The sequence below is a fragment of the Furipterus horrens genome, unplaced genomic scaffold (assembly GCF_987537825.1).
Source record: "Furipterus horrens unplaced genomic scaffold, mFurHor1.1.pri manual_scaffold_4, whole genome shotgun sequence".
Taxonomy (NCBI): Eukaryota; Metazoa; Chordata; class Mammalia; order Chiroptera; family Furipteridae; genus Furipterus; species Furipterus horrens.
The window spans coordinates 149906612-149931315 of NW_028327174.1; the positions used below are offsets into that span (position 1 = coordinate 149906612).

General features: G+C 33.4%; 1 protein-coding gene across 3 annotated transcripts in view; it reads right to left on the reverse strand.

The window, feature by feature from the left end:
• Positions 1-24704, reverse strand: part of JAK2 (Janus kinase 2) — a 173386-nt gene that overhangs the window by 14051 nt on the left and 134631 nt on the right. For all 3 annotated transcript variants that reach the window (XM_090274131.1, XM_090274130.1, XM_090274129.1), the window contains 14 exons: positions 23099-23256; positions 22174-22285; positions 16276-16462; positions 15510-15637; positions 13353-13487; positions 12414-12501; positions 9514-9641; positions 8593-8731; positions 5292-5443; positions 4991-5141; positions 3920-4056; positions 1539-1728; positions 577-701; positions 235-407 (listed from right to left, as the gene is read on the reverse strand). In XM_090274131.1, coding sequence (XP_090130257.1) covers positions 235-407; positions 577-701; positions 1539-1728; positions 3920-4056; positions 4991-5141; positions 5292-5443; positions 8593-8731; positions 9514-9641; positions 12414-12501; positions 13353-13487; positions 15510-15637; positions 16276-16462; positions 22174-22285; positions 23099-23256 — 2003 coding nt within the window. The remainder of the gene's footprint in view (positions 1-234; positions 408-576; positions 702-1538; positions 1729-3919; positions 4057-4990; positions 5142-5291; positions 5444-8592; positions 8732-9513; positions 9642-12413; positions 12502-13352; positions 13488-15509; positions 15638-16275; positions 16463-22173; positions 22286-23098; positions 23257-24704) is intronic.

Genomic DNA, 24704 nt, shown 5'->3' on the forward strand with positions numbered 1-24704 from the left:
TTTACCCTGTCTACAATTCAGTTCCCTCATACTTAAGATAATACTCTCCAATGGTTGTTATAAGGATTAAATGAGATAATCCATGAAATGTATTGACGGACTATTAATAGTAAAAATAAAGTTTTAAGTATATGATACATTTTTGGTATTATTGACAAACTACTAATAATAGTAAAAATAAAGTTTGAAGTTTGTGTTCTAAAATTTCATTTTATTGTACTAAAATATACTCACCAGAAAATGGGACTTTCACCAGGTTCTTTTACTTTGTAGTATTCTTTGTCTTGCGGCAAGACTTTGGTTAACCCAAAATCTCCAATTTTAACTCTATTTTCATTCTCCACCAATATATTCCTTGTTGCCAGATCCCTGTGGATATACCTTTTTGTACCAAGATACTCCATACCCTATGGATAAAATATCATTATTCTTTCAGCTTGTTTTGTAAACATAAATAATTTAAATGGTCTTGCCTATATATACTCCCTTAATTATCTAAGAAAAACTAGAGAATTTCTTAACAATTACTTCAACATTCTCTCTTCATCATCAATAAAGAGCCAGAATATTAGGTACCTTGCATATCTGAGATGTGTACTGCAGAAGTTTTTTATGATCTATCCGTTCTTTATGCTTTTGGAGATAGTCACGTAAACTTCCATATGGTAAATATTCCATAATCAATCTTAGATTACGGCGGCCTTTGAAAATACAAATGGGAACATAATATTATTTTGTCATATTTTACTGATAAAATATTTTAAAACAACTATTCATAAATGGATTAAAGATATATAAAATCTGAGTCTAAGATGACAAAATGTGACTATAAATTAAAGGTGATGTAATAAAGAACACAGGCTTTTGGAATCAAAAAGTTTTTTAAAAAGCTTTAAAGATAGTTATGCTTTCGTCTTCTGCAACCCTTTATGGAAACCAGAATAAGCTGATGAGAAAACTTCTTTTCTCCTCATCTTGTATTGAACAAAAAGCATCTAATTTTTAAACTGTTTTTAAAGAAAATGTGAGCAAAGGCAATTTCTTTCTTTAAAAATGATATTCAACTCCTGGCTGCTGTGTCTCAGTGGATTGAGCATCGGTCTTCGAACCAAGTGTCGCTGGTTCGATTCCCAGGCAGGGCACATAACTAGGTTGCACATCAGGTCCCCAGTTGGGGGCATGAGTGAGAGGCAACCACACAGTGATGTTTCTCTCACTCCCTTTCTCCTTTCTCCACTCACTAAAAGTAAATAAAAACAAACAAACAAATAAATAAATTTTATATATATAAAAAAGATATTCACTTGATAAGCTTAAACAAGAGCGATAACCACTATCCTCAGTGAAGAGAACGATTAACCATCTTGTCAAAGACTTCCTGTAGTTATAGCCCACCATCACCAAGTGCTATATCTCCAGTCTTCTCTCTCTGGATACTGGTATATTATAAGTCCAGATCTTGAGACAGTATATATTTCTATTATCAGGATGCCAATGCCATACCTTGAGTTCAAAATAGGTTTCAGTGGGCAACATACCAGCACTGTAGCACACTCCCTTGTACTTGACAATGTTGTCATGTTGCAGGGATTTAAGGATTTCAATTTCCCTTTCAAAGTCCCTGAGGTGCTCTTCAGTACTGTGCTGAAGCTTTTTCACAGCCACCACCTCTCCGGTGTTGTCTTGTAGAGGGTCATACCGGCACATCTCCACACTCCCAAAATTACCCTAAACAACACAGCACATAACTATAGAAATCTCAAGTTTTCTACACAAGTACTTACAAGTTCTACAAGAATTAAATAAACAACTCCAACAGCTAGAATTAACAGACATCTCTAAGCTTACATTAGGCAACTTTCACACAAAAAAAGGAAATAGTGTTCCAACAGATGGGTAGTAAACCTATATTTAATTTCTTCAAAAAGAATTATAAACAACTTCAAGAAAGCATTTAAACATAAATCATGAACATTAATTATTAAGACAACCCAAGGGACATGCCAGGAAATTCCTAAATTTCTATCACTAACTTCCAGAAAGAACTTCGCTTCTTCACAGTACACCCTTTGATATCACTGTCAGTGTGCTTGATGAAGTAAGGGTCTATTATGACTGCATGTGAACGTCCCCCCTAAATTCATGATAAAGCCCTAACTCCCAATATGTGTGTATTAAGAGACAGGGCCTATGAAGAGATGATAAAGGATAAATGAGGACATAAGGGTGAGGCCTTAATCTGATGGGGCTGGTGCCTTTGTAAGAGGAAGAGACACCAGAGCTCTGTCATATAAGGACACAACAAGAAGGTGCCCATATGAGGGCCAAGAGGAGTGCCATTAAAGCAACCAAATCTTGCCAGTACCTTAATGTCAGACTTTCCAGCCTCTAGAACTATCAGAAATAAATATCTGACGTTTAAGCCACCAAGGTCATGGTATTTTGTTATGACAGCCTGAGCAGACATACAAAGTCTAATTTATTTGCTCAAGAAAGTATATTTTTAGTCTATGGGCATGTTGTTCATTTATTAAAATTATTTTTTAAGGCTAATCATTAAAGAAATCTGTTCTCTTTTAATTTAAGACTCATTATCTACATAGAGTTGATAAGTTGATATATAATATTTAAAATTAACTTTTGGGCATTAATCAAATTAGTATACATCAGGTATTATTGCATTCTTAAAGAATAAAACAGCATAGTCCTTGAACTACAAGACTCAGTGATGATATTTTCAGTTATATATTTGAAGCCAATTAAAAAAAAAACAAACTTAGACCATATATAAGCTCAAAGTTAAATCTCTAATTACAGAGGCCACACAGCAAGGAATGAGATGTCCCTTCTGAAATTAGGTTAAAAAAAAAAGACCATGGCTTCCACTGTGGGTGTGTGATCTCAGCTGCCATGTTATGGGGCAGTCCTATAGGGAGATCCATATAAATGAATTTTAAGCAGAAACCCTGAAGCCTGGCAATAGCCAAACGAGGGAGCTTGAGAGTGGATCATCCCGTTGTCAAGCCTTCTGGCTGATGCCCACTAAGTTGCTATCAGAATCCTGATTTACTTAAATTAGGTGATAATAAATGTTGTTTTCAGCTGTTAAGTTTTAGGGTAATTTGTTACAAAACAATAGATAACTGATACATCCAAAGAACTAGATCTTTTTTTTTTTTTTCTTTTTTGGCCATTGCTATATCACTTGAAATAATCATGAGAATATTTACAAACAAGGAGCAAGAGCAAAGTATTAATATAGCTAAGCCAACACTTGATATAATTCCCAGTGTTTAGCTGTGGTAAAGAGGGATCTGAATACTTAGCTTAGATTCGAAGCCTTCATAATATGTCAATACCAAATTCTATTTCATAAGGTCACATAGTACAGAACCCTTTACTGGCAAACTTAGAGGAAGAGAGCTTGCCACTATGATTGGACCTGGTAAGAATTGAGCCTTTCCTTGTCTTACTTAAAATATGTAGGCTAAGCATGACTGTGTGAACTTTTAGCAGAAAGAAACTGTCTGCTAGTAAACAGAGTCCAGTCAGCGCGTAGACTCTAAACAATCAGATTCTTTCTCCCTGAGATGACTAAAAAAGAATGAGTTGAAAGGCTTAATTCAATTATTCCTTTCTCTATTTCATAAATAAAGTGCCCTCCACCCAGAAAGAGCCATAGTCAAATCAACCAGAGAAATACTGACTAATTTATTATCCTCTTGAAGATGTTCAATGCACATTACAATTAAAGGTTCTAAGAAGTTCTTCTCAGAACTTGTGACAGCTAAATCTATTTTTTCTACAAATATTCCTTAAACATTTGTGAAATGTGAACTTTAGATACTCTCTAAAGATTTTTTTTCCTAAATTAAATGTTCTATGATTATACTTTATTTTAAAACTTTTGTTATCTCACCTTGCCAAGTTGCTGCAGAAATTTCAAGTGTCTCTCTTCAAACTGAGTAGGGTCTCTGTCTTCAAAAGCACCAGAAAACCCTAGGGCACCTATCCTCATATTTGGTAACATGTCATTTTCTGTTAATAGTTCATAATCTGCAGAAATAAAGAGTATTACCACCATAAACTAGAAAATATATTCTCTGGATTAAATTGATAGGTATTCAAGCTGACAAAAATAATTAGAATGAGTTAGAAATACTAAATGCAAATTAATACCAGGTAACTCTAATAGTTTAGATTACAGTAATGGGAACCTTTAATTATTACCCATAATCTGACAGGCTTTCAAGAAAGATTTTTACAAAGGATAAATAATTACTTCACAAAATAGGTAGTTTTAATATTAATAAAGTTAGAATAAATTCTGACTTTTTCTGTGACAATAGCAAGTATTATTGAAACAGGAAATACATGTGGGTCAAACACATGCATATTTAACTACATATTTTAAAGGAGGGGAGAAACAAAAACAAATTTACTTCATGTTTAGAAAATATATTATAAAATGTGTAAATACTGGCTTTAAAGAAACAAAGAATTGTTTTTACTCAAATAAGATAAACTTCTGTAGTATACTACTCATCAGGTGGAAGACTAAAACTGGGTAATTAAAAATGGAAAGACCGCTCAATCATGGAGACTAGAAAATGTGTAAAGTAGAAAAAGTCATAGGACCATAAGAAGTTAAGAAGTGCTAAAAGACATTAAAGAACTTACTGGAAGGCATTATAAAATTACTAACGATTTGTTAAATACAAAAAAATAAAATAAAATAAAAAGAGGGCCCTGGCTGCTGTGGCTCAGTGGATTGAGCATTGGCCTGCGAGCCAAGTGTCGCTGGTTCGATTCCCAGTCAGGGCACATGACTAGGTTACATGTCAGGTCCCCAGTTGGGGGCACAAGGGAGAGGCAACCACACAGTGATGTTTCTCCCCCTCTCTCTAAAAATAAATAAATAAATTATTTTAAAAAAAGGAAAAAAGAAAGATACCTAGAGAATCAGTAGAATTGCTCCATGAATACATACCTGGAGTAAACAAACTGTTAAGATCTCGTATGATGGCTCTGAAAGAAGGTCTAAAATCTGGTTCATAATCCATACAATTATTAATAAGATTTGCTAATTCTGTCCACTTTGGTGCAGGAAGCTGGTGTCTATCTTCATAAAACTGTAGCTTCTATAATTAAAGAAACACACATTGAGAGTAAATTGCATAATGCCTTATCAACCTTCTTTTTAACATTAGATGTGCTAAAAAAATTTCAAATCATGTAAAAGAAACATCAAGGATCACAGAGTTAATCCAATTCCAGTCTGTAAAACTTACTCTTTGAGAATCCAAAGCATTCAGAGGCTTATCTCCTCCACTGCAGATTTCCCACAAAGTGGTACCAAAACTCCATTTGTCTGTTGCCAAGTTTAAATTTTTAGGATTTTCAATGCATTCAGGTGGTACCCATGGTATTCTCTCCTGAAGAACTTTTAAATGATAGGAACATTGTATGGCTAAATAGTTCTCACAGGTAAGTAATTCTTTTATATGCAAATATTTTAAAATTCATTTGAATAATCGACTAATTCAATATCTCAGCTTTAACAAATGACAAAACTGAACTCCATAAGACAGTAATTTGCTCAAAGTCACACAATTTGTTAGTAGAAGTAAGAGAATTAGAATCCTGTACAATAAATCCTGGAACAACTAAACTCTTTCCATTAAATTATAGTGTCTCTTTATCCCTTACTATTAATACTGCATTCAAAAATTTTTTTTCCATAAAATTTGTCCTAAAATTGCCTCTTGATATTTTTTTGTATTTCTTTACAGTGTGTACATAGCAAAGGTTCTAATCTGTTTTAATGATTCAATAGCAGTGGTAGTTCTAATTTGTGGGTGAAAAAATAAGGACGAACAGGCAGACGGTGACTAAATTATACCAAGATATTCTGGGTGCAAAATCAATATGTGTAGGTTCTGCTCAGATAATGGAATTTCTCCAGTAAACTTTCTGTGGTCTTTGACCCTATCAAAAAAAAAAAAAAAAATGGTATTCAAGAAAAGAGGGAGTACCTTAACTCTCTACATTCTTGTATTCTGGTATAGATAGATAACAGATAGATAGATAGATAAGACAGACAGATAAGAATGAAGGATAATCTGTTACAACTTTTGGTATGTTCAAAGAGTACTTGTGCCTTTCTCCTTCACCATATGAATACATTTTCTCTTTCTTCACCTCTCATTCCAAAGGGTAAAATTTAACTGAGAACCAGATCCAAGATTCTATAACATTTTCTGCCTTATAACCTGTCTTCACTGTCAGATAAGCCATCAAGTTTAAGTACTATTGGCTCAACTATGCATCAATGCACAAAAGTTAAATCAGTTTTGATTCTAAATTTAGAACACTCAATTAGAGAAATTAGCTCAGATAATGAAATACAATTACATTATTTGGACCAAAATAAACCTCAACTATTTGACAAATTTTTCATTTTAATTGAATGTGTTAAATAGAAGATTAAGAAACAAAAAAGAAAGGTATTTTTTTAAGCTTTTTAAAAAATAAATAAGTAAGCCTTTAAAAGTCAAAATTTAGTTAAACTAAGTAAAATCACAAACTAGGTAAACATATCTTTTCAAATTTTTATTTAGTGACTAAGGAAAGAAAAATTTAGCAATTTACTTGTGGCTCAAAGAATATTAGAAAATTTCACTTTAAAAATGGATATAATCTGATCCTCCATATATAATCAGGGATCTAAACTATTTTTAAAAATTATGAATAAAATGATAAATAAAATAAGTCCTTTGACAAATGTATGAGAAGTACACATCAAAAGCACATTCCTGTATTTAGAGTAATGCAATAGATGACAAAGAAAGGACACATTAATATCAAAGAGAAAGAGGGTAAAACTGGCTAAGTCCTCCAAAAAAGTCAATTAAGATACCTTGCACAAACATCAAAATAAACTCCAGTTCAATAAGCATAACAAGTAAACAAGGAACATAAAATATATAGAAAAAATACCGTTGAATATTCTGTGAGTAGAAAAGAACTTTCAAAGCATAGAAGCAATGGAAGAAATTAAAAAGAAAATTATCAACGAATTTTCATATTTAAACAATCTTAATGTTAAAAAAAATTAAAAAATAAATCAGAATGGTAAAGAATGACACAAAATGAGAAAGGTTAATATTATTCCATGAAAAATACATGGGATCAATAAAAACCTCACAGAAAACTGGACAAAAGATGTGAAGAAACAGTGTAGTAAACAGCAAATGCAAATATACAATAAATTTATGAAAAACTACTCAGTGTCTTGAATAATCACAGAACAGGAAAGCAAAACAATGAAATGTGATTTAAATTAAGAGTTCTCCAATGCTCAAAAGGCCTCTGAGGTCAACTGAGTACCACTTTTTTCAGAGAGCTCCCTGATGACTTGTATGGAGAGCCTTAAATATGTTCCCAGGCCTTGACCCAGTAATTGTACTGTCGGGATCTATTCTAACGAAATATTCAGAAATATAGCCACGATTTTTGCATATTATCATAGTATCTAAAAAATAAATAAAATAGAAAATAAAAATAAAGATAAAATCTGACCTTCCATACATAATTGGGTATTAAAATTGTTTTAAAAATTTCTTACAGTCCTGTGGAACCTGAAAGAAGATGCCTACTAAGAAGGGCTCCTGGTGGTGAACTGGGCTAAAATTTGAAAGAAAAAAAAGACCAACATAAAACAGAGCCTAGCAGCCATTTCTACACAGGGGTGGCCTCTCATGCAAACTGTACTTTAGGGAGAAGACTGCATCGAACTACTTCCCTCTGCACTGAAATGCCTGTCTGTACTGTGTTCCTGCCGTCTGAGGCAGCCCTTATAAAGAAGTTCCTGGAATCCTATTACAACCTTCCAACTGGAGTAGCATAACTCTGACCAACCAGACTGGTTCTATTCTGACCAATCAGGACAAAGACATTTGGACCAATCAAACTGTGAAGATCTGGAGTCCTCACTTGCGTAAAGACAGACCAGTCAGGGACCAGGGGCAGGGACTTCTGTCTATATAAGCCAGCTGGCCTCTGGCTCTGGAAGTACACCTTCCTTTCCACTAAAGATTGAAAACAGTGTTTCCCTGGCTTATCAGCAGAACATATTGGCACAGAATAGAGCAGACCAAAGCACAGAAGACCAGCACAGTGCAAAGCAGACTGGCTCAGAGCAGAGCAGACCATCAAGGAGCAGTGCAGAGTTGTCTGGCCAGAGAGGGGCCTGAGTCCGGTGCTGTCTGTTTTCACAGCCATGCTGTGTCACTGTTGCTCCGTTATGCACTGAATAAAGTTTCCTTTTCCACCATATCCCAATTTGGGGATTCCTGTTGGCTTGAATTAGCACCGTGACCATCAGCTGACAGTCCATAGTAACAAGCTTATAAGGACAAATGGACAGAGACTTGGAAGTAACTATAATTTAATTTAGATTGCTAAACATGGCAGATAAATTTTATTATTAATCAAGAATGTCAATAAAATGGTTTAAGAAAAATTAACATTTTTTATGCAACCCTCCAAGTAAAGCTTAATAAAGTTAAATACAACTCCTGTAGAACTTACTGTCCTTTGGCAAAACTGTAATACTAATGCCAGGATCACTAAGTTTGATGAAAGGAGGATTTCCTGTCTTCCTGTCTTCTTCTCTGATAAGTAGAATATTTTTGGCACACACATTCCCATGAATAAGGGTTTTTTCTTCCTATTAAAATAAAATGTACATACAAATATCAATCCACAAATATACAAGCACTTAATGTAACTTAGGCCCCAAAATGTACTTAAAGAAAAAAATAAGATAGTATTAATTAATAAACATTAATTTGGAGTTATGCTTTGAGATATTAAAAGGAAATTAATAGCCAACACTTTGCTTCCTTTTTACATTTTAAATGATACAATAATCTATCCTTATAATAAAAAAAATACATTAAAACTACCCAATGAAACTTCACTTTCTAAAGCAGAGATTTTAAGTAGTATCTATTTTTAGGTGGAGGCTGACAGAAATCCTATTTCTGTTCAGCAGCAAAATATAGGTGCACTCTAAGGGGTCTGATCACTGGTTGACCCTCTGGTGTTCTGCTTCTCTAGCAATATTGTTTCTTATTGGGTATAATTTCTAATTGCCCACAAATACCACAACAAGGTATATTCTAAGGGGTTTTCTACCATCCATAGTTAGCACAGCATGTTTCTGCATAATTTCTGGTTAAAGTCTCTAAACCTAAGTGACACAAACTAGAGATTGTCTGTTCTTCAGTTCTAAGAGATTGGTGGGATGACAAAACTATTTCTTTTAAAAGTGATTTTATATAAATAAATATATGACTAAAATAATACTTTTCATAAACTAACACAGATTATTTTAAATTACTCAGCATCCATTTACAGATTTATTTCTTCTTCCGAGGTCAAAATCATTTCTACACTGCGTCATAAGATAAAACAAATTTCTGATAACAGAATATACTAATTACTTACTAGAAAATGCATGGCCCATGCTAACTGTTTAGCCACTTCAAGTTTCCATAATATATTTATAGAAGTTTTATTCTTTTTCAAATATGTATCTAGTGATCCAAATTTCACAAACTCCTGAACCAGAATATCTGCATTAAAAAAAAATAATAATAAGGCTCAAGTATATATTTAATAAAAATATATAATTTTAAACTTTTGTAAATATATAGTTACATATAGGTATTATAAAAAAGAGATTAAACTACATAAAATTCACTAATTTTAAAAAATATTGTATTTATTTATTGTTAGAAGGAAGGGAAGAAAGGGAGAAAGAGAGGGAGAGAAACATCAATGTGTGAAAGAAACATCGATTGGTTGCTTCTTGCATGCCCCAAGCTGGGGATCTGGTCCACAACCGAGGCATGTGCCCTGACCAGGAACTGAACTGGCGAACTTTCAGGTTGCAGGACAACGCCTGCCTCACTGAGCCACACCAGTCAAGGAAAAATTCACTAAGGTATTTAGTTTATTCACAACGCTAAGAGGTAGGAATCTAAACCATTATATCTCTAATATTATATTATATGTAAGTAAATATTATATAATATACAAAGTTATATATAACATTATTATATACACATTTTATATATACACACACACATGCACACATAAAATATTTCTTCAGTACACCTCTGTTTGTCAGTACTAAATTATGGCTGCTGTTTTAAAACAAATGAAAATTTCTCACATAGTTAATTTTTTTTCCATGAAACTGTTTAGACATTCAAAACTTCCTAAAATTCTCCTTCCACACACCAAAATTAATAACAATGCCTATTCTATTGAGACATAAAGGATAACTGAGTTTGAACTGCATCCATTTCTTTAATTTATGCTATAAAAAAAGTGTTTTTCATTGCTTTATCTTCAAAACTATTTTTAAAAAATTACTCTTAAGATATATCTTGCCAGAAAAACAAATATTAGCTCTTATAAACAGTACTGACTGCTTTTAAGTCACAATAAAATTCTCAACCCTACTAGTATTGACCAAGTTCCTGAAAGCCAAGACTGTTTCTGCAAAAAGTATGTTATTTAATAAAGTAATTAACTGGGTTTAGGGTTTATTTATATTCATCTAGTAACAATTTGTAATAGAGTAAGCTCAAGTTCTTGATTTCAAATTTGAATTTACTGAGGTCATTTTGTTGTTTCTAAAGCATAAATAGTGTTGTTTTTTAAATTAAAAAATAGGAAATTAAGATCCAAAATAAAAAAACACAGCAATTAAAAGTATAAATTTTAAACATGGTGTCATGATATATATTTTTAAAGAAATTCTGACAGACTTCACATTGTAATCCATGTTAGTTCTTGGCCCAGTAAGTTTTCAAATGTCTATACTTCATGCATGCCTATGTTTCACATATTGGCTTTAAAATGCATACTGTAGAACTAATCTTGAATTGTGATTCTGCTAGATTTAATATTAAAACCACCTAGTTTTAATTTGGTATATAACAACTGTTAGTAACAAAAGTTACGCTTGGCCCTTGCTGGATAACAAAAACAAATTAAGTGTTGCTGCCCATAGTTAATTTAGAGAACAATCTACATGCCAATCATTAAGTATTGACCAACATTAGCCCAATAAATTTAATTTAAAAAAATGATTGCCTGTAGGTATATTTGTCAGGGAAAGTGTTTAAAAAAAGAAAAGATCTAGGGGTTACAAAGAACAGGAGCTTAATCAAACCTCTTTATGTGGCATTTAAGACTTATTATGTTTCACAGATACTACAGATTATCATATGTCCCCTTATTTTACGTCATAAAAGAAAAAAATTACCAATTAAACTGACATACCATCAATTATATCACACCTCAGTTTCAGGTATTCTTAAATGTGAAAAAGGTACATCACACAATCAATGAAATCAGTATAAAAGCAAGTGTAAAAATTGGGATTATATGCTCTAAGTGTATTCTTTTCTTCCCCCCAAATGAAAAATTACGAGAAGAATCAATAAATAAAAGAGAGAAATGCAGAACCATTCTAGTTGGCGACGAGTGGGCAGAACTCTCCATTACTGCATTTAGATTTACTCTTCTTTTATTAACCCTCTTAAGTTACCCGAGGAACTTCCAGAAAACAGATAGGAAAACCACTGCCTTTGAAAACACTTTCAATTTTCAAATATATGAGGCAATATTATATAAGTATAGATGCATATCTAATCCATATTACTAATGGAAAATGGGGAATTACATAGAACTTTACTAAATGTAAACTGTTTTTATGACCAGTCTAAATTTAGACATAGAATATATCAAGTATTAACAACCAACCATTTCGGTTGGTTTCATTAATAATTATTCTACAATTTATAAGCTTTGTCTTTATAAATCCAAATGAACTGGTACTGTACTGAAATGGTCACTTACTCCAATGTTATGCTAAACCAGCCATAATCTACATGGTTGGGCAAAAGTAGGTTTACAGTTGTTCATATGGAAAATAATTCAATAATTAATAAATAATAATACAAGAATAAACTCTGTGTTTGCTTACTCACAACTGTAGGACTCCATTTGCTCTTCCCTGTATATTGTTACAGGGAAGAGCAAATAGAATATTACTAATAGAATATTAGTAAACATTGTTTACTATAATGCTCTACTGTTTTAGAATTTTAACATAAGCCATGTTAATGATTTTCTACATTTTAATTTCATTCATTGGTTTCGTTTTTTAGAAGACCTTACTGAATAGTTCTACAATGTTTGGGGTTTCAATAATATTTAGCTCCTGTTAAGTTATGCTTTACCCTGATACCTAAGTATAATCCTGAAATTGAATTTTCTATATAGACAAAAAAAAGATGTACTGTTAATAAGGAAGCTAGAGATTTACTTACTCTCCTCTCCACAGACACATACTCCATAATTTAAAACCAGATGCTTGTGAGAAAGCTGGCTCATCATGCTTGCTGCTTCAAAGAAAGACTAAGGAAAGAAAACCATGCTAAAGAATTATTGTTTGTGCCTGTAAGTATTCACAGTTCACAAAGATCAAAGAAATGTACTTTCCTATTCTCCTCAGAACTATATAAATAAAGCTACAATGTACTTTGATCCCCTTATTTTGTCTTGCAACTGCCATCAACCTTAATGCTCGAGTTCATTCTGAGGAAACCCCTCAATAAGGCTGGAATAAAGAGATAGCAGTGAGAGAGAGGAGCAATGAACAATGGCAGCATGAATAATGGAAGACTAAAAGGCTTAGACGCATGGCACCTAGAGTAGAAGACAGGTACAAATAGAGGTAGACACCGGAGACAGTAATATAGGATTGAAATAAATGAATGGGAACTTCAAATTATACCTCTTGATGAATTAAAAGTGATCTCTATGCAGATAAAATATCCCAACTATTTTGGGAGATTAGCACGGTATTTACATCATTCTAACTTTACTAAACTTTGACTAGAAATCCATATTTCACCTAGAATGTTCCTTAGTACAAACTCTTTTTTAAAAAAAGTAGATGAAATTGTGGAGGAAAACTGTGGAACCCATAAAGCTCTGGCAACCAAGTTTGAAAACCACTGCCTTAGTATATGCAGAGATGTAATAATACCCACAACACAATGCTAAAAATAATGAGTTTGGAAATGTTATTCTAAAAAATATTCTATCATTTTCTACAGCCACACCAGAAGGCATCCTCTGAAAGTGCTCGATATATATACTTTTTAAAGTTACAATTTTGAAAAGCTACAAGCATGAATGTGTTGTGTGCGTATGAGACATCTTTAAATATTAAACTACATGAACTACACAAAAGACATACACACCTCTGAATAATTTCTATGTGCTTTATCCAAAACTTTTAAAAGAACTTCTGTTTCATGTAGTTGACCATAGTCTCCTATTTCTCTTCTTACACCTTTAAAAATTTTTGTAAAAGTGCCTTGGCCAAGGCTTTCATTCTTTAAAAGGAAGGAAAGAAAAGAATGAGTAAACATGGATAAAAATGTGAGGATTAGGAAATACATTCAATGACAAAGAGTTAAAAAAATCCATTAGCAAATATTTCTCTTACAAACTAAACCCAGATTTAAGACTCCAAATTAAGTATATTTTGCTTCCTTACACAATAATAGAAGAAAACAAGGATTAATAAGTAAAGTATATTTTGGTTTCACCAGGTTCTTAAACCCCCTGAATTAGCTATAATTATCACTTATTTATAGAGTCAGTGTTTACCTATTTTTATTTAGATATGAATATTTTTTGTTTGCCTTTCCTAATAGTATAGAAGAAAGGCAGTACATATGGTCTGTGGAGGCAGAATATCTGACTTAGTTCTTATTACCCAACACCATCTAGTTGTGTGACCTTGTACAGGCAATTTAATCTCTGTGCTACAGTTGTCTTGATTTCCTCACTGGAGGAATGAGAATAATAACTATTTTTCCATAGACTGTTACGAACAATAAGTGAATAAATACTGTACTGTATATGAAAGCACTTAGAACATAGTTGATGCTATTACTTCTATTACTAGTATTTCCTGTATATCCTCAACAGAGTAACTGTTGAAACCCTGAACTCTAAAGCAGGGCTGCCTATGTTCAGATTGAAACTCTACTATTATTAGTTTTGTAATGTTAGGTTACCTATTATTCACACGAGGATTTATGTCTTTACATATCTTGTTAATTCTATCTACTGTCTCTTTATGGGACTCAGACGTCAGTTAATCTTTCTCATTCTGCTCTCCTATTTCCTAATCTCTCTTTTGTAATTTCCATTTCTATCTCCCTATCTGCTATATCTGAATAATTTCCTGATATATCTTCCAATTCACTCACTCTCTCTTCAAGTACAAATAATCTGCTTTTTAACCTGTCCTTTTTTTTTTTTTTAAGGTCAACGAGTGCACTTTTCACTTCTATATTTTTCTTCTCTAAATCTTTTTGGTCTTTTTAAATAATGTCTTGTTTTTCCCCCATGTTTTCAACTCCTGTTATATCTTTAAAATATTTATGTATTTTATAATCTCTTTCTAAAAAGTCTATTATATGAAGTACTTTTAATGTTTGCTGGTCTGCTGACTCCCTTACTCTTGGATTATTCCCTTGTATAATTTTTTCAATTAAAAGCTGTTTTTTGGAGTCATTTCATCTATAGAGTTCTAAGTGACCTAGGTTAAGCGTATGTTCTTTCAAAAATATTTTGTTTCTGCTTCTGCCATGTACCACAAGGTATTACTAGGGGAGTATCACTTTTTATTTCATTTATTAGCTTAGGGTTTCTCAGATAATGCAAGTGGAATAAAGAAATCCTAACTCAAAAGCTTATGATTACAAATTCTCAGAAGAGACTTTTTTCCTAACTACGAGCCCAATTAAAACAGACAATACTACTCGTCTCCTGTTGTTAGTAGGTGAATTTTTCACAAACCACATACTGTTTTACTGGGAATGTATTTACTTGTAACTTCCTGGCTCTATTCAGAGATGGCTTCACTTTTAACTCCTGGTCTTGCATAGGCCCTAAGATTTGGCCCTACTTTTAGATTTTAATCCCCTTGATTAGTTGAGACTAATCCCAACCCCCAATATTATTCTATAGCCAAAACATCAGCTCTTATATACTACTTTGTTTTCAGTATCTTCTTTATTTTAACCCCTTGAATTTCCCTTATTTCTCTACAACTTGAGAATTAAAATAAAGGTATTTTGTACAAGACAATTTTTAATTTAAAACTTAGAAAGAAAGTTCTAAAATCCTGAAAAGGGAACACAATTCCCTTCTTCATTAATTATACTATTTATAACTCATGTTTGGTATCACATTTTCACAAGAAATAAAAATATTTAAACAGCAATAAAAGTTTAACAATATAGGTTATAATAAAATACTTCCAAATGTCACATGAATATAAGTGGGAAATAGTTGTTATTTTAAAGGACAAATAAGACAATAATCAGTATCTAATGACTTACAAAAATCAAATCCTCATTTTTGATTTTGTGAAACACCATTTGGTTCACATTATTATTTCTCTGTAATGTTGGTGAGGCTGGTATATCAGAAACACCATTGGTTCTAAAGACTAGAAGGTTTGATTTATCTGTAAAAGAAAAAAAGAAATAATGAAAAACATATATAATCAAAACACAATAAGGAAATAACTGCTCCAAAGGGGTAAAATAAAATGTGTACTAAATATAAGAAATGCTTAACAATTTCTTACTATTCATAGAAAATTATTTTTGTATTTTATTCATTAAAGTTTAATGTACTCTAACCAGTTATTTCAAATATTCAAAATTATAATCACTTCCTTAACTAATATTTTTCAGGAATTTTAATAAATTTTAATAATCCTATTATTTCAAGACATTTCCAACCTCACCATTTTTATTTTTAAAGTTTAGAAATTAAAATCTAAGAGTATTAAAGTTTTTACATAGAACCACATATAAGAATTTGGTAGTGAGGTCTTTCTTTCACATCAATAAATAGAAACTGGTTTATAACAAGCAATTATTATTTTTAAATAGCATTTTAGAATTATGGAACTTCACATCACTTTTAGACAACCCAAATCAAACTGAACAATCTTATTTGAGGATGTATGCATAAAAGAATGAGACAAAATTAATCTGTTCTTTTTTATTTCTTTTAAAATCAACATACTGAAGATATCACTCACTATATATACAAGCCATGAACTATATTTTTAAAATAACTGGAAAATTATTTTACCTTTTGGCTTTGGGGGACAGCATTTTGTAAACTGGAAAATTATATTGTCTGAGCGAACAGTTTCCATCTGGTAGCAATTCAAAAGATCTTTAAGATTATTGAAGTTCTTCTTAGTCCCACTGAGGTTGTATTCTCCATTCTCATTTTTTGTAATCAAACAGTGCTTATATTCAATGACATTTTCTCGCTATATGTTTAATTATAAAAGGCAGGAAGAATCACAATGGATATCATGGTGATTATTGTGACAAAATAAATTTCACAAAAATAACGAAAATATTTAGACGTTTGAATCATGAATCCCTATGTAGGACCAGTATAGGCTGATAGAGGTGCTCGGTTCTTCAAAAGGAATATATTGTATAGCCTATAGAAATGGCTTAAGAGTTGACTTCATTAAAAAAAAAGCAATGATAATTAGCAATAATAATACCATCCTTAACAGCTTTCCATCATTTACAAGATAAGGTCTATAACTAATTTAAAGCATTCCTTCAGCAGACTTCTGCCTCCATCTCCAATCTCAACTTTTGCCATTCTCAACATACAGCCTATGTTCGAGATATATTAAGTGACATAAAATTTTTGCAAGTGCCATGCTATTTCATGCCTCGATAGCTGTACATGCTCTCTCTCTACCTATGAATTTATATCTCCTTCTGAGCAATTCATTCATAAAACTCAGTTCAAGCAGCACTTTCTATGAGGTCCTTCCAATAATTCTCACATTTCACAAGCAAAGGTGATTCCCCATTCCATTATACCACTACTGTATTAGGATAACTGCATTCAAAATGGTGATTTTACTGTTTTTCAGTCTTTCAATGTTTGTCCTATGTGCTATATTATGAACTTGTTCATTCACTTATTTTTTTGAGATGCTTCTTAAAACCATACTCAACCAATAGAACCATTTATATAAACAGAACTAAATATTCAGTTGGCCAAAAAGTTCATTAAGTTTTTTCCATACAATGCTTCTAGCAGTAATTAGCTATCTTTAACTTCATTCAAAACAATTTTGTTAGATTGCATTGTAACAGCTGTTATATCAGCATGCATTTAAAAAAAACTTATTGAGGGACTTCCAGTTAAGATGATGGCATAGGTAAACACGGCTTGCCAACTGGCACAACAATTTCCAAATAACAAGTAAATTATAGAACAACCATCACTCAGAACAGACAGAAATCAAGTTGAATGGAAGTCAGACAACTATAGAATTAAAGAAACCACATCCATCCAGACTGGCAGGAAGGGTGGAGACACGGAACAGGCTGGTTCCACATGCACTTGTGGTGGGTAAAAATTCAGGAGGGATTTCTTGGGAGTGAGGAGTCCCAGCCCCACACCAGGCCCCCAGGCCCAGGATACCAGTGCCAAAAAGGTAAGTCCCCACAACAACTGGCTGCAAAAGCCAGAAAAATTGAGTCAGTGGAAGAAACTGCTGGAGCCCCAAGCAGTTCCTCCTAAAGAACCCACACATGGACTCACCTTCTCAGACTCACTCCCTCTGAGCTCCAGCACCGGAGTAGCATACAGAAAGGAACTGGAAGTGCCTGGCATAAAGGCGAGAGCTGAGGAAAACTTTCTTCCAGACAGAGAGATGGGCAGAGCCACAGAGCCCACAGGCAGGTGTCATGGAGACTCCATAGACCAGGCTAACATTGCTTGCCCCGCCCAGGAGATCCTAAGGCTGTTAACAGAAGCTTTTCCATAGGAATGGCTAGTCTTGGCTCAAGCTTCACAACTTCCTAACTCTTTTCAAACAAGCAACAGTGGGCCTAGGTGAGGCTTCTTACTACCCCTTCCCACATACCTCTTGTTAAGTGGCCCTAGGCAAACACTAGCAGCAGTCAGCCTAGATTCACAGCTTGGCTTCACCCAGAAATCTCCAAGCCCAGCATAACTAGCAGCCATCTCTGATTGCTCAATAACTCAGGCAGGGCGGCCCCTGGCAGAACACAGGTGGAGGATGACCTTGGCCTGCACCACCCAAGAAACTCCAGGACCTGCACACCCAGTGGACAGCTACAGACCACACCGGAACACCACTACCCTGCCCCAGCACAAATGATCCTCCATGGAGGGCATAGGTTGGTGGGCAGTGGTCACAGCCAATCCCTGCAACTGACTGGACTGGGTAAATCCCTCCTGTTGACCTGCCAACAGCAACCAAGGCTCAACTACAAGAGGAAGGTGTACTCAGCCACGATGGATAATGCACCTCCAGTACCCAGCTCGGGTGATAGGAGAGGCTGTGCCACTGGAACCAACAGGATACTTACTATATTAGGCCACGCACCAAGAAAGGGAGTCATAGCAGCTGCCAAAATGAACAGACAAAGATTCATGGCCCAAATGAAAGAACAGATCAAAACTCCAGAAAAATAGTTCAACGAAATGGAGATAAAAGCAATCTATCAAATGCAAAGTTCAAAATACTAGTTATAAGGAGGTTCAAGGAACTTGATGAGAACCTTAACAGCATAAAAAAGATCCAGTCAGGAATGAAGGATACATTAATTGAAATAAAGAATAATTTACAGGGAATCAACAGTAGAGTGAATAAAGCTGGGAATCAGATCAATGATTTGGAACATCTATCGGCAGCCATCCGTCTCGAGAGACAATGGTGTAGCTTCTTAAGAGTCTATCTGCACCGCCGAAAATGGCTGTGCAGTCCGACTCGGGAGTGACACGGTATCTGTCTCCTCCCATGTTGAATCGACATCTTGCGATGACGCTGGAGTGTCCTCTCCAGTGAAGTTGAAGCTACAGAGCCTCGAGAGACGATGGTGTAGCTTCTTAAGAGTCTATCTGCACCGCCGAGAATGGCTGTGCAGTCCGACTCGGGAGTGACACGGTATCTGTCTCCTCCCGTGTTGAATCGACATCTTGCGATGACGTTGGAGTGTCCTCTCCAGTGAAGCTGAAGCTACAGAGCCTGGGCAGGGTGATATGGAGGGTCTGCTGTTGCCCATGCAGCAGACCCCCCCTCTCTTCGCAGCTGAAGGGTCCAAGGGAAAGACGGAGTCAATACAGCTTGGCTTCAGGTGCGCCGCAGGAGTTGCCGGTGTTGACTACAACGTCAAACCGCCTTAGGGACTCCGGCTCCGGATTTTCTGTCGGGGTTTACTCCCTTAGCCTTTCCCCTGAAGAGGTATGCCGCAAGGCAGCGGAGGTTTTTTGGAGTCAGAGTTTTCCTTCTCTGATGTGCCCTGACTGGAAGATCGAACCAGCAACACTTAGCTCGCAGGCCGACGCTCAATCCACTGAGCCAAACCAGCCAGGAAGCAAAAAACAACCAATCAGAACAAGAAGAAAAAAGAATCCAAAAAACTAAATATAATATAAGCAGCCTCTGGGACAGCTTCCAGTGTTTCAATATTCACATCATAGGGATACCATAGGAGAAGAGAAAGAGCAAGAAACTGGAAATCTATTTGAAAGAAAACTTCCCTAATTTGGTGAAGGAAGTAAGACATGCAAGTCAGGAAGTACAGAGTCCCAAACAAGATGGATGCAAAGAGGCCCATTCCAAGACATATCATAGTTACAATACCAAAGGTTAAAGACAAAGAGACAATCTTAAAAGCAGCAAGAGAAAAGAAGTTAGTTACCTACAGGGGAGTTCCCATAAAACTGTCGGCTGATTTCTCAAGAGAAACTTTGCAGGCTAGAAGGGATTGGCAAGAAATATTCAAAGTCATGAAAAGCAGGCACCTACAGCCGAGATTGTTCTACCCAGTAAAGCTATCATTTACAATTGAAGGGCAGATAAAGAGATTCCCAGATGAGAAAAAACTAAAGGTGCTCATCATCACCAAATCATTATCATATGAAATGTTAAAGGGAATTGTTTAAGAAAAAGAAGAGCAAAACTATGAACAATAGAATGGCAAAATTTACATATTTATAAAAAATTGAATCTAAAAAACAAACTAAGCAAACAAGAAAAATAGAGACAGAATCATGGAAATAGTGTTTTGATGGTTGCCAGATGGAGGGTGTGTAGGGGAATGGGTGAAGAGATGAGGAGATTAAGTACAAATTGGTAGTTACAGGATAGTCATGGAATGTAAAGTAGAGTATAGGAAACAGATTAGCTAAGGAACTTATATGCATGACCCATGGACATGAACAATGCTGGGGGGATTGCCTGAGGAAGAGGGGGTTGCTGGGTGGAGGAGGGTAAGTGGGGAAAAACTGGGACAACTGTGTTAGCATAATCAATAACATATAATTTAAAAACATCAAACTTGGTGAATTTTTGTGTAGCTATTTTAATATTAAAGATGGAAAAAGATATACAACATTTTCAGCATATTAAGGTTTATTATTTTAAGAAAGGTAAAAATACAACTGAAATGCAAAACAAAAAAACAAAAAAAAATAAGATTTATGCAGTGTATGGAGAAGGTACTGTGACTGATCAAAACTGTCAAAAGTGGTTTGTGAAGTTTCTTGATACTAATAACATTTTGGCCAAATAATTCTTTTCTGTGGGGTTGTCTTATGCACTTGAAGATGTTTAGCAGCATCCCTGGCCTCTACCCATTAGAAGCCAATAGTAGGAGATAGCCAACATACTCAAAATATCCAAATCAACAAAGTATTGGTGAAAATAAAAAATGTGTCTTTTATTCAATGGAAAAAAACTAAACGGACTTTTTGGCTAACCCAATACTTCAAGGTCAATCTCAAGTCCTTCCTATTCCAAAAGATCTTTCTTAATAACTGTAAGCCTTCCTTTTATTATGTATATTTGCCTATACTGAATAATTACAATGTTCTATTTGTATTTTTTGGTATACTTTCTTATTTTTTTCTAAAAAATAACTTTCTTGAAACAAGGCTATGTGTCATATACTCCCTAATATATAACAATACATTCATTTTGATTTGATAATAGAATATAATGAATTGCTATAATTATGGTAAAAAAATACTATACAGAGTATTTTACAATGCTGAAGTTATGGAGTAACCTACCTTCTGTTTTTACGGACAATTAATCCACCCTACATATGCTAAATATAAGATGGTTTTATTTTATTAAGCTTAAAATAACTGAATAATTAAATCATTACCAGCTTTATTTTTAAAAAGCAAGATAAATTTTGGAAGCTGATACAGTTTTTTCAAAATTTATACCATTAAATTGCCTTATAAATGATAGTATCTTTTTAGGTAATTTTTGGATAGTGAACAATCTCAGATGACATCCAAAATAATCTGTATTAACAGTGAGGTTTCATTGTAGTTTTATGCTTAAAACATACACTGAAGCCCTGGCTGATGTGGCTCGGTTGGTTGGAGCATTGTCCCATAAACCGAAAGGTCCATGGGTTTGATTCCTGGTCAGGGCAGATACCTAGGTTGCAGGTTTGGTTCCTAGTTGGTGATCAATAGATGTTTCTTTCCCTCTCTCTCCCTCTCCTTTCCCCTCTCTCTAAAATCAATGAGCATGTCCTCAGGTGAGGATAAAACAACAACAACAACAACAACAAACACTGTAGATCATTATTCTTAATATTGAAAAACCAATAGTTAAAAGTGTAAAAATGTTTTTTTCTTTATTATTTCCCTCTTTCACTCTAATCTTGTAACCATTACTAGTAAAAGGGAAGTTTGCTTCTGATTATTTTGTTCCACATGTTTTAGTGAAGATTTCCATTTTTCTGAAAAAAGACTTTGAGACTTGATGCAATTTGACACACTTGTGACATCCAAATATCAAAAAAAATAAAATAAATTCTATATAAAAAGACAAAGACATAAATCATTTCATATTTTTATATAAATCCTAGGAATTATATCTTGTTTATTATATATGCAGAATTACATGGACTGAATAAAGATGTTACCATCAATTAATTAATTTGACATACTAACCTTGACAGCAAAAGTCAAAAAATATTTATTAAACTCCTTAGGACTGCATCGAAGTACATAGAGTCCAGTCTGATTACCTGCTTTCTTCAGTTTACTTATGGCAAAATCCATTCTAAAGGTAAAGAAGTAATGTGAATGAGAACATAGCAAGGTGCCATCCAAAAGATCAAAAGTCAAATCTAAAACTCAGAATTTTTAGAAGTCTCCTGTTCTTTATAAGTTTATCAATAATCTTGTAAGGAAAAAATAATAGAAGTTCTAACCAATTAAAGGGACAATCATACTGCTTTAAAAACAAATAAAAGGACACACAAAATCATGAAGAACAAGTTATTCATTCGAGTTTTTTGCCTTCTGCTTACAAACGTAGTATTTTAAAAACCATACTTACTATGATAAGTTTTAATTTAATGATGCAAAAAACAACATATCGTAAAATACGTACATCTCTTCTACCTTAGCAATTTTGAATAAAAAATTCATGTGCATTATTTTAATATTTAATATAATACCGGGCTAGCAGAAGACCCATGACAAGTAACAAAGACTACTGATTTTTTAAATTTGCTATGTTTTATTGAAGCTGTACACCTTGAAAGAAAAGTCAAAATGTAATCTACATGATAAGCAGGAATCATCTCCAGTTCACTTATTACTATCTTATAATGCACCTAGGCAACTAAATGTCAAATTCACACAAGTTAGAAGTATTGCAGATTAAGATACAGGTGATAAATTATGTCTTAAATAATTTTAATTACTTAATGTTATTGTAAATAGACTTTTATTATTAAAAAAAAACTTCAGTTAAGATTTTTTTTCTAAGCTCCTAAACCTAAGTATATTACTCTGTTGTGTAAAACCTTCTTTGTAAATATCTCGTTTACTTTTCTAAAAATTTACTTCTGAAGTTTGTATTACTCACGAAATTGGGCCATGACAGTTGCTTTGTATATTTTCAAGCACCATTGGAGATGCTACTTCTTTACAGAGGTAATGATGTGCATCTGCAGTTAATCTATAATAGCCATCAATTAATGACACAAAAGACAAAGCTTCCCTTAATGAGCTAAGTTCAATTTCCTTGAAAAAGAAAAAGAAATTGTAAGTACCATTTAAAAAGTCAACTGCAGGCTACATATTGAAAATTCTCCTCACACTGTATTGTTAGATTAATTCCCCTAAATTAATTTTCTTCTAAATTGCTTAAATGTCTTTATGGTCCAATTTGAATTATAAATTCTTCTGTTTAATATTTAAGACCCTTGAATATGGCTTATCATGCCAGTTACAGTTCACTGTATATCCATAATTTTATTATATTTTCCAGTATACTGTTAGGAAAATGTGCCAGTCATCTCAATTAGAAGTATCTCTAATCTGACATAAAAGTTGATATGAATTAGAAATCATGGGCATTTATTTTTACATATCAAATATATAGGTGATAAATTATACCCTAAATAATTGTAATTACTAATCTGATTGTAAACAGACTTTCACTACAAAAAACAACTTCAGTTAATATTTTTTTCACTGCTAAGTTAAAGTGCTCATGCAATAAATTAAAATGTACATAGTATAAACTAAAATCATATATAATTATGCTATGATTATATCATACATATTTAATAATTAGTCTAAAATACAGCTTCTTATTTAATGGGAAAACACTGAAGGAACTTTTCCTAAAGTCAGCAATAAGAAAGCCTACTATCTAATGTGTATTATATTGTATTATACTAACATAATGAAGCCATAGAAAGCAAATATAATTGAGAAATTGGAAACAAGAAGGTAAATTATCTCTATTTGGATACTGTATGATTGTATACTCAGGGAACCCAAAAGAAAACTACTACAGGAGTAAGATAATTTATTAAGATTGCAGGAGGCAGAAATCAGTATCTTTCACACATAAAAAATAGTCAATTAGATTATATAATAAAATGTATAAACCCTTGTTATAATAACAACAAAAAAGTAGTATGTAGAATTAAACTTAATCAAAAAATGAACAAAATTATTTTTAGAAAAACTTCAAAACACTCTTGTGAGATACAACTTTTTACTTAACTATATAGAAGATTTACCATGTTCTTGAATAGAAAAACTCAACATCATGAAGATGTAAAAATCCACCCTAAATTAATTTTCTAGTTTGTCACAATCCCTAATATAAAAATATCAACAGGTACTAGAGGATGTACCCAGAAAAACAAGGCAAATATTAGATTCAGAAAACCAGGGATCCAACGTAGAGAGACAAGAAGATAATTTCCATGAAATACTTATTAAGCTCTTTCTAAACTAGGCCATAGAGCCTTGGGCAAGGTGCAGGGGATAAAAATACACACAAAATGACCCTTACCTTCAAGAAAGTCATAGTAGGGAGTAGGGACACAGTATTAATCATATTTTTATCTAAGAACAGGAAAGCATGCTGACTAAAATGAGTTGCAAGTTAGTTAGAATTCTGGTAATATAAACTTGAAATGGCTAGAGAGGTCCATACAGATACTTAAGTTAAA